The 15479-nt window shown below is 41.4% G+C and overlaps 1 protein-coding gene across 6 annotated transcripts in view; it reads left to right on the top strand.

The window, feature by feature from the left end:
- LOC112239018 (zinc finger protein OZF-like) overlaps positions 1-15479 on the top strand; it is a 139173-nt gene that overhangs the window by 25402 nt on the left and 98292 nt on the right. The window contains exons 2-5 of one of the 6 annotated variants that reach the window (XM_042318346.1): positions 1026-1032; positions 4080-4318; positions 9451-9699; positions 10327-12387. The exons of 1 other annotated variant lie outside the window; for it this stretch is intronic. In XM_042318346.1, the coding sequence (XP_042174280.1) occupies positions 1026-1032; positions 4080-4318; positions 9451-9699; positions 10327-11831 (2000 nt within the window). In that variant the 3' untranslated portion in view covers positions 11832-12387. Of the gene's footprint in view, positions 1-1025; positions 1033-4079; positions 4319-9450; positions 9700-10326; positions 12388-15479 lie in introns of those variants that run through there. 4 more of the 6 variants (XM_042318342.1, XM_042318348.1, XM_042318343.1 and 1 more) reach the window with 4 other exon arrangements.

Genomic DNA, 15479 nt, shown 5'->3' with positions numbered 1-15479 from the left:
TTTTTCCATCTCAGTTAAACCTCCTCATGATGTCCACCCCTCCCTATATCTGATTAACCACAACTTTGTAAGATACAGCAAGTCACACCATGTGCTCAATATTGTCACATACAAACACAAGGACAAAGCATCTGCCGGGCTGTTATCTACAGTTTTGCAACATGCAGCAGTCTCAGCATGTTGCTCGGTCCTTGACACACACACACACACACACACACACACACACACACACACACACACACACACACACACACACACACACACACACACACACACACACACACACACACACACACAGACAACTGCTGTTCAAACAATTCAATCTTATGTGATATAGTAGTGGGTTATAGAGCATAGACAGAAAACCTCACAGGGTTCGTACAGTGGCAAGTCAAATTCAAGGACTTAAGTACTTAAGTACTTAAGAAACTGAATGTGTCTGAATATTAGTACACATGTAAAGAACTGATAATCATTACATTCAGCTTCAAAACTGTAGAGCAACTGAAATGTTCTCTCTCTGAGGCACTACCTGCACTGAAGTCTGTTGATGCAGACCTCCTATGGTATCATGGAGGTCCACAAACAAACGTTTAAGGTGCATGTCTGTCTAATTCTGTACAAAGAAAATAAACCAAGAAATACCTATTAAATTCTACCACACCCTCCCCTTCCCCAAAAAACTATCCCACACCACCCAATAAACTTGATCAATATATCCCTTTCTGTGTTTGCAAACATTGGGGTCTATATCATGCTGAGACAATCCACCCTTAGGTTATCCAGATTATCAAAAACCATGCCGACAGTAACATCTGTTACCCCCAACAACTCTGCTGCAGTTTACAAGATAACTTTAAACCTGGTATTTCTGCTTTATCCAATCCAAGTTGTTGATAAGCTTACCAATGAATGCTATGAAGTACATTTTATTCACTATTAAAGTACCCTTTGTCACATTTATTTGTCACATTTATGAGCGCAAGATTTCTGAACAGGCCTCAAAGCCATGTCAGGAATAGTAGGACTAGAGTTCTGACAGTAGGTCATCATACTACAGGAGCAGCCATGGAACCTCCATCAGTCTGACAGTAGGTCCTCTTACTACGGGACCAGGCATGGAAGCTCCATCAGTCTGACAGTAGGTCCTCTTACTACGGGACCAGCCATGGAAGCTCCATCAGTCTGACAGTAGGTCCTCTTACTACAGGACCAGCCATGGAACCTCCATCAGTCTGACAGTAGGTCCTCTTACTACGGGACCAGCCATGGAAGCTCCATCAGTCTGACAGTAGGTCCTCTTACGACCGGACCAACCATGTAAGCTCCATCAAAACCTTCTAACACCTCAACAGCACTGATAAGCTTTCACTTCTTTAACCCTCTTTCCTACTGATCAACCTTTAGGCTTCAACCACTGTCTCCCTTCACATGTTCTTTAACAATATCATCCATGGACATAGATATTGGGACCTCAGAGATGATTACTCCCTTCAATGTAGCATCAGCTCCAGGGTCATGGCTTCTGAGCTTCGTCCCATTATGATTTTCTATTTGAAGAATCTTCCCTTGCTGAAACTGACTAGCACAATATATTAACAATCTACCATTTCCAATTTTTTATTTCATCTTTAAACCAGGTAGGCTAGTTGAGAACAAGTTCTCATTTACACGGGTGAAGCCCAGTTTAACTTCACCTCTCTTTTTATGGCCTTGGTTAACCTTACATCAGAGTGTAAATGAGGCCCTGTGGTCTCCTCAAACACCATCCCAACTTTCCACTGTGACATGTTATTACTCTAGCTCCCTACCAGGGGCCTTTTTAGAGTTTCTATACCACATGCGCCACTGCTTCCAGTATCATTATCTCTGTTCTTCCTATGTCTTTCCACTACAGACCATTCACATACTAGGCCCTCGTTCTCACACTCCATATCAGCTTTGCTGTTAAATTAGAGACGTATAAAATAAATGACTGTTGTGCTTTGTAACTACTTTAACATGTGGAACTGTTGCACTAAACATGAAAATATTGATTTGACATATAGTTTAAGATTGTAAACATTGATTTGACATACAATTTAAGATTGTAAACATTGATTTGACATTCGGTTTAAGATTGTAAACATTGATTTGACATACAGTTTAAGATTGTAAACATTGTACAACTTTATGTAAACATTATCTAACTTCATATAGAACAAATTGCACTTGAAATGAACATTTATTTAAAGTTATTTTATATGCATATTCTCACTTTTTTTCTGAGACAATCACTGAATTAGTTATTGATTTCTTCGTCTTTAAATGCAATACTTGATATTTTATGTATTTCTATCAAATCAAAACGGGAATTTCTACTCAAAGCAAAGGTTGTAAAAGTATACTAGACATTAAGAGAATGAATCATACACATTTTGAAGTTTCTGTGACAAACGGTGAATTAGTTATTGATTTAAACAGTTTTAAATGATATTTGATAGATTTTATGCTAGACTTTTATAGAATATTTTTGTTTCTGTGACAATTAATTAATTAGTTATTGATTTTTGCAATTTAAATTGATTTTTTGCGAATGAATGTCTGAATATAAAACCAACTCATGTGATTTATTTAAACTAGGCAAGTCAGTTAAAAAACATCTTATTTACAATGACGGCCTACTAAGGAACAGTGGATTAACTGTCTTGTTCAGGAGCAGAACGACAGATTTTTATCTTGCAGCTCGGTGTTTCGATCCAGCAACCCAACGCAATAACCACTAGGCTACCTGTGATGCTAGGATATTTCATATGCAGTGAGAGCTATTGTGAATAAGCCACTGCAGTTATGAAATTGATAAAAGAATGGCCATGTATCAACTGTGTGACGACAGAATCTTTTTGGTATTTATTAGGATCCCCATTAGCCGCTGCAAAAGTATCAGAATTGTTCACTTCTCTCATTGACTTGTCAAACCCAGGCTTGGTCTGCTTCAAAAGCGTTCTCTGAAGTCTCGCGTTGTTACGTCTCTGGGTTTAGAAACTGGTAGTGGGGGAACAGGAAGTTCCGCGCAGGCGCACATCATTCTTCACAATAAAGGAAACATCGGAATTGTGCAGTAGAGACGACTACTTCTGTGTCCGTTTCAAATGTATGACTACTGGTAGGTAATAGCACGTTATAATATCGAAAGAACATGTCATAACATGCTAGGTAACAAATACGTCAAGGTATTATCACGTTTGATAAAGGTTTTATGTGTTATTTTTGTGTCAAACCGCGTGAGTGAACGTGATGACGTTTTTACAAGTCACAGTTAGAGACTGTGGGTTAGTCTGAGTGGATGTATATCATTTCGTTAAGGTCATTTCATTAACGATCAATTTGTTGTAGCTTTCTGGGTTCGTTTTACATGTCGTTTTTGGTTTTGTATAAAATTCACGAGCTGGTAAAATGGCGGATCCCACTCGGTCTGCATGAACGCACTTCAGTGCAGGCAGTGAGGTTACAGCAGAGAGACCATTTTACGGTTGCGCTAAATTATTAATGTAATCAGTTTTCTACATGTGAACTAGTATTGAGACATTCAGTTGTATCTGTCTATCTATACATGTTACTATGGTGTGAAGGAAAATGCTTTTGGTTTTTGACTGGAATAATACAGTGAAGACCAGGTTATTCAGGAAAATAGTACATAGTGCTGCCTGAAACATACTACAACCTTGTACTAAATGTTTTTGAGTAATTTATGCATTCATGTGAATTCAGGAAATCTACTCTAGATTAAGTTCTGTAGCCTAATATAAAGTGTAGACTTTGTCTGATGTGAATGAACTCGTGTTTTGTTGTCAATGCTTAGCTACCAGATCTATTGAAATGAGATCAGTGCTTGAATTGGACAGGAGCTCACTGGAGCTGAGTACCAGCACCTCAAATTTCTACTGCTTGAGCTCATGTTCCTCTTATAGAATTTTAGCTCAACAGTATTGTGGAGCTCCTGCTCCTAAATATAAACCATATTTTTAGAGAATAAAGTGCCAGAACTGTCAAGACTAATTTAAGTGCCCGTTTCTCTTTATTACTACAGGCTGACTCAGATTAAGTCTGAGGCCGGTAACATCAACAGTGAGGACAAACCCAGCCTGCCTCTCTCCTTCCACACCGAGTCCAAACCTACATTCACTGGGTCCTGATTGTGACAGTGGAGCCCAGTTTGCTCTGCAGGATCCAGAGATGGCATCAGTGAAGCTGGAAGACTGCAGTCAAACACTGGAGCTGAATGCCAACATTAAAGATGAAGAAGAGGAGGAGAAGATTGGGGAATCTGTTAGTCATGGTAAGAGGAGGTTCTGTCTATCCAAGTTTGTGTACTGGCAGTGGTGTGGAGACACTTGCAGAAGTTGGCGTTTTATAAACAGATTTCATGCAATCGTACATCATTTTAGATGACTGGAGACTTTCGCACAATGTTTTTTAAATACCTCACAAATTACAGGCTACATTGACACTGACAAACTGAGATCAATAAAAACAATCCATCAATAGTCTAGGCCAGGTGTGGGGAGAAACACATTGTACAATATGAGGAGGAAGTTATTGTCCTAAACAAAGCTTTCCAGTTTCACTGACTCACCGAATGATGTGCAGCTCACTCACCGGCCAAAAGCTTCTCTCTCTTGCTTTACTTTGTAAAACAATGCTGTTCGCTCAATAGGCCTATTTGAAAGATTACTTGGTAACACAGACAGATTGGTAATTTCTTTTCAGCAGGATCCATTTGCTTTACAACCTGTTTTCCTGCAATTTGTATAAAAAATATTGTGAAAGGCCTGTTAGGAGAGATGAGAGTTGCAGGCTCATGTCTATAACAACACAGAGAGGGAGAGGGATCATAGAAAGTGAATCTCATTTTAGTTCTGTGAGAGATACAGGCGTGCTTCTCTCTCACCACAGCAATGGCTACGCCTTGGTCTAAATAGGCTACAATGTTGCAGTTACGTTTACAGTTATGTTACGTTTTCACGTTGTGTTTTTTATGGGGCTGATAATTACAGAGGAATCCAAATGTGATTACTCTGATTTGCTTTTATGTGGATTTTTTGCATTGCAAACAGTGGAAATATTTTTTTGCGTCGCAAGGTAGGCTACCTGATCTTTGTGAATGGGTTCCGGAACGAAAGACTACAAAACTGAGAGGTGCCGGAGGATCTGGCTCAAATTAAGCACCGCCCTTCTCATATAATGAGGTTGGTCTATCCCAAGGATCCCTAAATGCACGGACGATTGCACTTTTTATAACTAAACCAAGACAGACCACAGCTGGTCGTTTCCAATGGGAACAGATGAGTCATACTGGGCAGAGCCAAGCACGAGTCAGCGAGATCCTATTGGTGTGTTCTACAACACATCTGCATATTTCTGTTCGGGAACGCCTCTGTGAAGCGCTTGTGTGCAATAACTCAATTCACCTTTACGTTCCTTATAAATAACGCAATTATATACACTGCTCAAAAAAATAAAGGGAACACTAAAATAACACATCCTAGATCTGAATGAATTAAATAATCTTATTAAATACTTTTTTCTTTACATAGTTGAATGTGCTGACAACAAAATCACACAAAAATTATCAATGGAAATCAAATGTATCAACCCATGGAGGTCTGGATTTGGAGTCACACTCAAAATTAAAGTGGAAAACCACACTACAGGCTGATCCAACTTTGATGTAATGTCCTTAAAACAAGTGAAAATTAGGCTCAGTAGTGTGTGTGGTCTCCACATGCCTGTATGACCTCCCTACAATGCCTGGGCATGCTCCTGATGAGGTGGCGGATGGTCTCCTGAGGGATCTCCTCCCAGACCTGGACTAAAGCATCCGCCAACTCCTGGACAGTCTGTGGTGTAACGTGGCGTTGGTGGATGGAGCGAGACATGATGTCCCAGATGTCCTCAATTGGATCCAGGTCTGGGGAATGGGCGGGCCAGTCCATAATAGCATCAATGCCTTCCTCTTGCAGGAACTGCTGACACACTCCAGCCACATGAGGTCTAGCATTGTCTTGCATTAGGAGGAACCCAGGGCCAACCGCACCAGCATATGGTCTCACAAGGGGTCTGAGGATCTCATCTCGGTACCTAATGGCAGTCAGGCTACCTCTGTCGAGCACATGGAGGGCTGTGCGGCCCCCCAAAGAAATGCCACCCCACACCATGACTGACCCACCGCCAAACCGGTCATGCTGGAGGATGTTGCAGGCAGCAGAACGTTCTCCACTGCGTCTCCAGACTGTCACGTCTGTCACATGTGCTCAGTGTGAACCTGCTTTCATCTGTGAAGAGCATAGAATTAGCCAATCTTGGTGTTCTCTGGCAAATGTTAAACGTTCTGCACGGTGTTGGGCTGTAAGCACAACCCCCACCTGTGGACGTCGGACCCTCAAAACCACCCTCATGGAGTCTGTTTCTGACCGTTTGAGCAGACACATGCACATTTGTGGCCTGCTGGAGGTCATTTTGCAGGGCTCTGGCAGTGCTCCTCCTGCTCCTCCTTGCACAAAGGCGGAGGTAGCGGTCCTGCTGCTGGGTTATTGCCCTCCTACGGCCTCCTCCACGTCTCCTGATGTACTAGCCTGTATCCTGGCCTCCATGCTCTGGACACTATGCTGACAGACACAGCAAACCTTCTTGCCACAGCTCGCATTGATGTGCCATCCTGGATGAGCTGCACTACCTGAGCCACTTGTGTGGGTTGTAGACTCCGTCTCATGCTACCACTAGAGTGAAAGCCCCGCCAGCATTCAAAAGTGACCAAAACATCAGCCAGGAAGCATAGGAACTGAGAAGTGGACTGTGGTCACCACCTGCAGAACCACTCCTTTATTGGGGGTGTCTTGCTAATTGCCTATAATTTCCACCTGTTGTCTATTCCATTTGCACAACAGCTTGTGAAATGTATTGTCAATCAGTGTTGCTTCCTAAGTGGACAGTTTGATTTCACAGAAGTGTGATTGACTTGGAGTTACATTGTGTTGTTTAAGTGTTCCCTTTATTTTTTTGAGCAGTGTATATTTTTTTGCAAAGGGTAAAGTCTACAAAACTTGGTCCACTCTGTTCATAACAGCTGTTTTCCTGTAGTTCACGATCATCTCCATCTCCTTTCATCTCCGATACCACACTCCGAGGGCCTTCACCTCCTCCCTATAGGCCGTCTCATCATTGTTGATAATCAGGCCTACCACTGTAGTGTCGTCTGCAAACTTGATGATTGAGTTGGAAGCATGTATGGCCATGCAGTAATGGGTGAGCAGGGAGTACAGGAGAGGGCTGAGAACGCACCCTTGTGGGGCCCCAGTGTTGAGGATCAGCGGGGTGGAGATGTTGTTTCCTACCCTACCTTCACCACCTGGGGGCGACCCATCAAAGTCCAGGACCCAGTTGCACAGGGCGGGGTTGAGATCCAGGGTCTCGAGCTTAATAATGAGTTTGGAGGGTACTATGATGTTAAGTGCTGAGCTGTAGTCAATGAACAGCATTCTTACATAGGTATTCCTCTTGTCCAGATGGGTTCGGACAGTCAGTGTGTAGTGTGATGGCGATTTGCATTGTCTGTGGACCTATTGGGGCGGTAAGCAAATTGGAGTGGGTCTAGGGTATCAGGTAGGGTGGAGGTGATAGGATCCTTGACTCGTCTCTCAAAGCACTTTATGATGACAGAAGTGAGTGCAATGGGGCAATAGTCATTTAGTTCAGTTACCTAGGCTTTCTTGGGAACAGGAACAATGGTGAACATCTTGAAGAATGTGGGGACAACAGACTGGGATAGGGATTGGTTGAATATGTCCGGAAACACACCAGCCAGCTGGTCTGCGCATGCTCTGATGGATGCCGACTGGACTGGCAGCCTTGCGAGGGTTAACACGTTTAAATGTTTTACTCACGTTGGCCACGGAGGAGAGCCCACAGGTTTGGTAACAGGCCGTGTCAGTTGCACTGTATTGTCCTCAAAGCGAACAAAGAGGTTGTTTAGTTTGTCTGGGAGCAAGACGTCCGCGACAGGGCTGGTTTTCTTTTCGTAATCCGTGATTGACTGTAGACCCTGCCACATACGTCTCGTGTTTGAATTGTAACTCAACTTTTTCTCTATACTGACGCTTTTGTTGTTTGATTTCCTTGTGGAGGAAATAGCTGCACTGTTTGTATTCGGTCATGTTTCCGGTCGCCTTGCCATGATTAAAAGCGGTGGTTTGCGCTTTCAGTTTTACGCCAATGCTGCCATTAATCCACGGTTTCTGGTTAGGGAAGGTTTTAATAATCAGTGGGTACAACATCGCCGATGCACTTGCTAATAAACTCGCTCACTGAGTCAGTGTATACATCAATGTTGTCTGAGGCTATCCGGAACATATCCCAGTCCACATGATAGAAGCAATCTGATTGGCCAGACCAGCGTTGTATTGACCTGAGCACGGACGTTTCCTGTTTTAGTTTCTGTCTATAGGCTGGGAACAACAACATTGATTCATGGTCAGATTTGCCGAAGGCGGGGCTTTGAATGCATCGCGGAAGTTCGAGTAGCAATGATCCCGAATATTCAGAGTAAAGAAAGCGCCAGAAATGTGATGTTAAAAAGATAACCTTGTGTCTGTTTCTATTTGTTACTAAAGGTATGTAATAGTTTAAACGTCTAATATCAAAAGAACATGTCATACCATGTTAGGTAACATCCATTAAAGGATTTTCACTTTTGGTAAAGGCTTGTTATTTTTTGTGTCAATCCAAGTGAACGTGATAAACTATTTTAAAAGTCACACAGCTAGAATCTTTGGGTTTATCTGAATGGATGGACATAATTTCTTCAAGGTAATTTTAATAAAAAATCTTTTTAGTTGACATTTCTGAGTTTTTTTGGCATGTTATTGGTTTTGTGTGAAATTAACAAGCTGGTAACATGGCTGGGCCCACTCTGTCTGCGTCAACTTCTATATTTATCTGTAAATGTTACTATGGTGTGAACAGGAAATACAATTGGTTTTTGATGTGAAATACAGTGAAAACAAGGTTAAAACTAACTAACCTTGTACTAAATGTTTTTGTCATTTATGCATTTGGGAATTTGGGACATCTACTTTTGATTAAGTTCATTTACGTTGTGTAGCGTAGCTCATTTTAAAGCGTGTACTTTGTCAAATTTGAATGAATTCATGTTTTGTTGTCAATACTTATCTACCTCATCTATTGAAATGAGATGGACAGGAGCTGATTACCGGCACCTCAAATGTTCTACTGCTTGAGCTCATGTTCCTCTTCTAGAATATTACCTCAACAGAGTTGTGGAGCTGCTGCACCTAAATATAAACCGTACCGGCACCTATTTCAGTCCAAGTCAAGCACTGAATTAGATCATTGATCAAGAAGAAATAATAATATAGACAAACCTTTTTTGTCTGTTACTCGTTGTTACTACAGGACGACTAGAATTAAGTCTGAAGCCGGTAACATCCACAGTGAGGACAAACCCAGCCTGCCTCTCTCCTTCCACACTGAGTCCAAACCTACAGTCACTGGGTCCTGATTGTGACAGTGGAGCCCAGTTTGCACTGCAGGATCCAGAGATGGCATCAGTGAAGCTGGAAGACTGCAGTCAAACACTGGAGCTGAATGCCAACATTAAAGATGAAGAAGAGGAGGAGAAGATTGGGAAATCTGTTTCTCATGGTAAGAGCTGGTACTATCTAACTAAGTTTGTGTTATTCATTCCAACTTCCTACTGGGCATGAAAAGTTGCAGTGGAACTGTTTCAATGAAAATGTAGATGTTATTTCATGCTACTGACACTTGCATGGTTTGACACCAGTATTGCCAGCATTTGTTTTATTCACTGGTCTATCTGGAGTGATCAGAGAGGAGACTAAAGAAGTGAAGTAGACCAACTGCCAGTGTTTTAAAGTTCTATGAAGTGAGTCTGTGTAGTTACTAACCCTTGTGATAGTGAGTGGAGGATGACACACCCCTTTTTAGCTTTCATCTCTTACCCACTTTTAGAATAGTTTTATTCCACTGTATTGTACAGCCTACTGATATGAATACATATGTCACCCAGTACAGCCAGAAGTGGACTGGCCACCCCTTTGGGCCTGTTTCTTCCAAAGTTCCTGCTTTCTAGGGAGTTTTTCCAGACCACTGTGCTTCTATATCTGCATTGCTTGCTCTTTAGGGGTTTTAGTCTGGGTTTCTATAAAGCACTTTGTGACAACTGATGATGTAAAAAGGGCTTCATAATATACATTTGATTGACATGTATATCACTCCAACTGATTGGTTCTTCTGATGTTGTTCACACAGGAGACCATGTTGAGACATTCTCTACATCCAGAGAGCAACAGCAGGAAGATCACAGAGCTAAGAGGTCTCACCACTGCCCACATTGTGAGGAGACTTTCCCAATTCTATCAAAGCTAAAAATACACCTAAAAATACACACAGGAGAAAATCCGTATTCCTGTACTGACTGTGGGAAGAGATTCACAACATCAAGGAATCTGACAGTTCATCAGAGTGTGCACAATGGAGTGAAGCCTTACTCCTGCTCTGACTGTGGGAAGAGTTTTTCTCGAATGGACTTCTTAAAAACACATACACGTAGACATACAGGACTGAAGCCTTACTCCTGCTCTGAATGTGTAAAATTCTTCACAACATCAGCTGAGCTAAAAGTTCATCAGAGAACACACACAGGAGAGAAGCCTTACTCCTGCTCTGACTGTGGAAAGATTTTCTCTCAACTTGGCCCCTTAAAAAGACATGAACGTATACATACAGGAGTGAAGCCTTACTCCTGCTCTGACTGTTTAAAATGCTTCACAACATCAGCTGAGCTAAAAATTCATCAGAGAACACACACAGGAGAGAAGCCTTACTCCTGCTCTGACTGTGGAAAGACTTTCTCTCAACTTGGCCCCTTAAAAAGACATGAACGTATACACACAGGAGAGAAGCCTTACTCCTGCTCTGACTGTAGAAATTGCTTCACAACATCAGGTCAGCTAGAAGTTCATCAGAGAACACACACAGGAGAGAAACCTTACTCCTGCTCTGACTGTGGAAAGAGTTTCTCTCTATTGTTTAACTTAAAAACACATGAACGTATACATACAGGAGTGAAGCCTTTCTCCTGCTCTGACTGTGTAAAATGCTTCACAACATCAACTGACCTAAAAGTTCACCAGAGAACACACACAGGAGAGAAGCCGTACTCTTGCTCTGACTGTGGAAAGACTTTCTCTCAACTGGGCACTTTAAAACAACATGAACGTATACACACAGGAGAGAAGCCTTACTCTTGCTCTGACTGTGGAAAGAGTTTCTCTCAACTGGGCCCCTTAAAAAGCCATGAACTTATACATACAGGAGTGAAGCCTTTCTCCTGCTCTGACTGTTTAAAATGCTTCACAACATCAGCTGAGCTAAACGTTCACCAGAGAACACACACAGGAGAGAAGCCTTACTCCTGCTCTGACTGTGGAAAAAGTTTCTCTCAACTGATTCTCTTAAAAAGACATGGACGTATACATACAAGAGTGAAGCCTTACTCCTGCTCTGATTGTGTAAAATGCTTCACAACATCAGGTCAGCTCAAAGTTCATCAGAGAACACACACAGGAGAGAAGCCTTACTCCTGCTCTGACTGTGGAAAGAGTTTCTCTCTACTGTGCAACTTAAAAACACATGAACGTGTACATACAGGAGAGAAGCCTTACTCCTGCTCTGACTGTGGAAAGAGTTTCTCTCTACTGTGCAACTTAAAAACGCATGAACGTATACATACAGGAGTTATTCCTCACCGCTGATCTGACTCTAGAAACTGTTTTAAAACAAGAGCTGAGCTAAAAGTTAATCAGAGACAGACACAGGAGAGGAACCTGACTCCTGCTCTTAATGTGGCAAGAGTAACTCAAGTCACCAAGTAGAATACCACTTGAGTAAAAGTATTTGGTTTAATATATACTTAAGTATCAAAACTAAAAGTATGAATCATTTCAAATTCCTTAAATTAACCTCTACGGGATGGGTGTTCCTAAAACAGGACAGTTGCTAATGTGACTATATTGACATTGTATTCAATAGCTAACTTTCTGGGACATAGACAAAGATTAACAAGAATTTAAGCAAACTTCAGTGTCAAATTAACAGTAGCTATTACAGTGAAAAAATACCATGCTAGTGTTTGGGTAAAGTGTAAAACAACAACTTATCACTGCAACTGGTTTGATACATTCAAACCAGTTGATTTGTCATCCTTAGGGTCCCAGAGATAAAATGTAGCATAGTTTTGTTTGATAAAATCAATTTTCATGTTAAATGTAGGAACTGGGTTCTACATTTTTGAACCCCTGTTGTCTCTGGCTCCACACCCACCCCGCCAGACCATCTAGATGTGTGAAAGTTAGTGAATAAGCTAATGATCCATCATGTATAAAATTCCTGGCAGTGTGTAAACTTAAATGTTTTATTACCATAGCATTTTTATATGTTCTCTATAGTTTTGTACTTAAATGTATCAATTGACCAATTCAGCACATTTGGGGAAACTCCTGGCAGACTTGATACAGTGCAGTAATGTAATTCTTCACTGGATCAGTCAAACTTTTCACACACTGCTGCCATCTGGTGGCCAAAATCTAAATTACACCTAGACTCCTTTCTGAAAGTATGGCCTTTCTTGCATTTCAGAGTTAATGAAAAAGAAAAAGGTTTTGTTTGTATGATTTTACCAGATCTAATGTGTTATTCTCCTACATTAATTTCACTCTTCAAATTGTTTCATTTCAAAAGATATCAAGAATATTCATGTCTTTGCTTCAGGTGCTGAGCTACAGGCAGTTAGATTTGGGTCATTTTAGGTGGAAATGTAAAGAAAAAAAAAGGGTAAAATCCTTAAGAGGTTTTTAGAGAACTAGTGAGTCTGCCAGATCAGAGGCAGTAGGGAGGACCAGGGATGTTCTCTGTTTAGTGAGTCTGCCAGATCAGAGGCAGTAGGGAGGACCAGGGATGTTCTCTGTTTCGTGAGTCTGCCAGATCAGAGGCAGTAGGGAGGACCAGGGATGTTCTCTGTTTAGTGAGTCTGCCAGATCAGAGGCAGTAGGGAGGACCAGGGATGTTCTCTGTTTAGTGAGTCTGCCAGATCAGAGGCAGTAGGGAGGACCAGGGATGTTCTCTGTTTAGTGAGTCTGCCAGATCAGAGGCAGTAGGGAGACCAGGGATGTTCTCTGTTTAGTGAGTCTGCCAGATCAGAGGCAGTAGGGAGGACCAGGGATGTTCTCTGTTTAGTGAGTCTGCCAGATCAGAGGCAGTAGGGAGGACCAGGGATGTTCTCTGTTTAGTGAGTCTGCCAGATCAGAGGCAGTAGGGATGACCACGGATGTTATCTTGATAAGTGTGGGAATTTGACCATTTTCTGTCCTGGTAATCATATAAAATGTAACTAGTACTTTTGGGTGTCTGGGAAAATATATGGAGTAAAAAGTACAATTTGGGCGTTGGAATTTGGTGAAATAAAAGTAAAAATGGTCCAAAATATCTAAATAGTAAAGTACAGATACACCAAAACTTAAGTAAAAGTGATTTAAAGAGCTACTTAAGTACTTTACACCACTGCATGCATCCCTGCCGTGTGTCAGCATTGGAGGCTGGTGGTGTGATGGTTGGGGTGTGTTTTCAGGACACACATTGGGCCTCTTGATAAAAGATGAGCAATGTTTGAATGCCACATGATATCTAAACATCATTGGCAATCAGGTGCATCCCTTCATGGCAGCAGTTTATCCCTCCCACAAGGCTTGTCCAGGAATGGTTCCAATAACATTACACTGAATTCACAGTAATTGTGCATCTGTGGGAGGAGATGGAACGAGCTATTCAGAGTAGATCCACTCCCAGCCAACTTGACACAATTGTAGGAAGCATTGGAGTCCACATGGACCAGCATCCCTGTGTTCTGAGGACAAAGGGGGCTGCAACTCAATATTAGGAAGGTGTTTCTTATGTTTTGTACACTCAATCTATATCAGGTAAGGATGGTGTGATGATCAGTTTTTAGCATTAGTTCGGGTGGATTATTTTATATTACTAAACAACTTTTGTTTAATGATAAACAGGCTATGAATCGACTACTTGTTTATTAAACTGTATTTTAATACTAGATTCATTGTTGTAGTCATTGATGATGAATGTATTTGAATAACTGTTGAAGTTAATTGATCTGGCGGCAGGTAGCCTAGCGGTTAAGAGTGTTGGGCCAGTAACTGAAAGGTTGCTGGTTTGAATCCCGAGCTGACTAGGTGAAAAATCTGTCATTGTGCCCTTCAGCAAGTCAATTAACCCTTATTTGTCCTATAAGTCACTCTGGATAAGAGCATCTGCTAAATGACACAAATATAATGAAAAATGTTTGTACATGAATATATGCTGGGCAACCACTTTTTTCTCTTAAATAAAATAAATGGTTTGAAATTAAATACTGTATATACAATACACAACATTACCACTTTGTTTACCCTGGCCAGAGGGACAGGGCCATAGTAAGTTAGACTATGTAGCTGCTGCTGTTAGTGCAGTATAGCATGTCAGCTCGCTAATGATTAGGTGTACAGGCTGCTACATTTAGTTTTTGCTTGTGTCGGTCGGATGTGATGTGTTATCAGGCTAAATGACTACCAGAGGGAGGTGGAGAGCGCGTCTTGATCTTTGTGCCCGGCCCGCCTTACATGGTCAAGAGACGCAGAGAACCTGCAGCAGCACCCTGATGTGAAGAACAGCCCTTACAAAAATGTAAGATTGTAGTACAATGAAAAAAATACAGCATTGTATTTTCGTGGAATGGTAGTGACCAAAACACTACATGTTTTCCATTGTACTGGGCCTAGAAACATAGAAGAAACTGCCAGATGTGTCATAATAGCCTGGATGTAAAGCTGCACTGGGACACATTTGAAATGGAATACATTGAATACATTCAGCAGGGTGGAAACAATCACAGTAAAACATGATTTAAATGTATTGTTGGAAGGGTTGTGGTCACCATTCATGTAATACATGAAATATATACATCAGATGGTATTGGGGAGCTATTTCATAGGGTTTTCATGGGTACATTATTTACCCATTTCAATCTTTTACCAACCAACCCTATGGTGGTGTGACTGTTATGGTCAGAGCAGACCATCTGATATGCCTTTAAATATTGTAATATGCAACCTGGAATTAAAATGTAAGAGGACCAGTGCTTCTACAGTGAATCACATCTGTGCTGTTTGAGAGAGATGTTGTTAGACTACATTGTATCGTTGTTTCCTCTTCTGAGGGCACTGGTGGGGAACAACATAATTTATATTCACAGAGACAATGAGTCCTTCATGTTTAGCACGATATCCACACGTTTGAATTATCTGATGATGATGGTGAAGGGGAAGATTGAATTTACAATATAGAACAGGGGT

This window comes from Oncorhynchus tshawytscha, unplaced genomic scaffold (genome assembly GCF_018296145.1).
Source record: "Oncorhynchus tshawytscha isolate Ot180627B unplaced genomic scaffold, Otsh_v2.0 Un_contig_2903_pilon_pilon, whole genome shotgun sequence".
Lineage (NCBI taxonomy): Eukaryota > Metazoa > Chordata > Actinopteri > Salmoniformes > Salmonidae > Oncorhynchus > Oncorhynchus tshawytscha.
The sequence above is the reverse complement of the archived record's forward strand: the minus strand, read 5'-3'. Positions and strand labels throughout refer to the sequence as shown.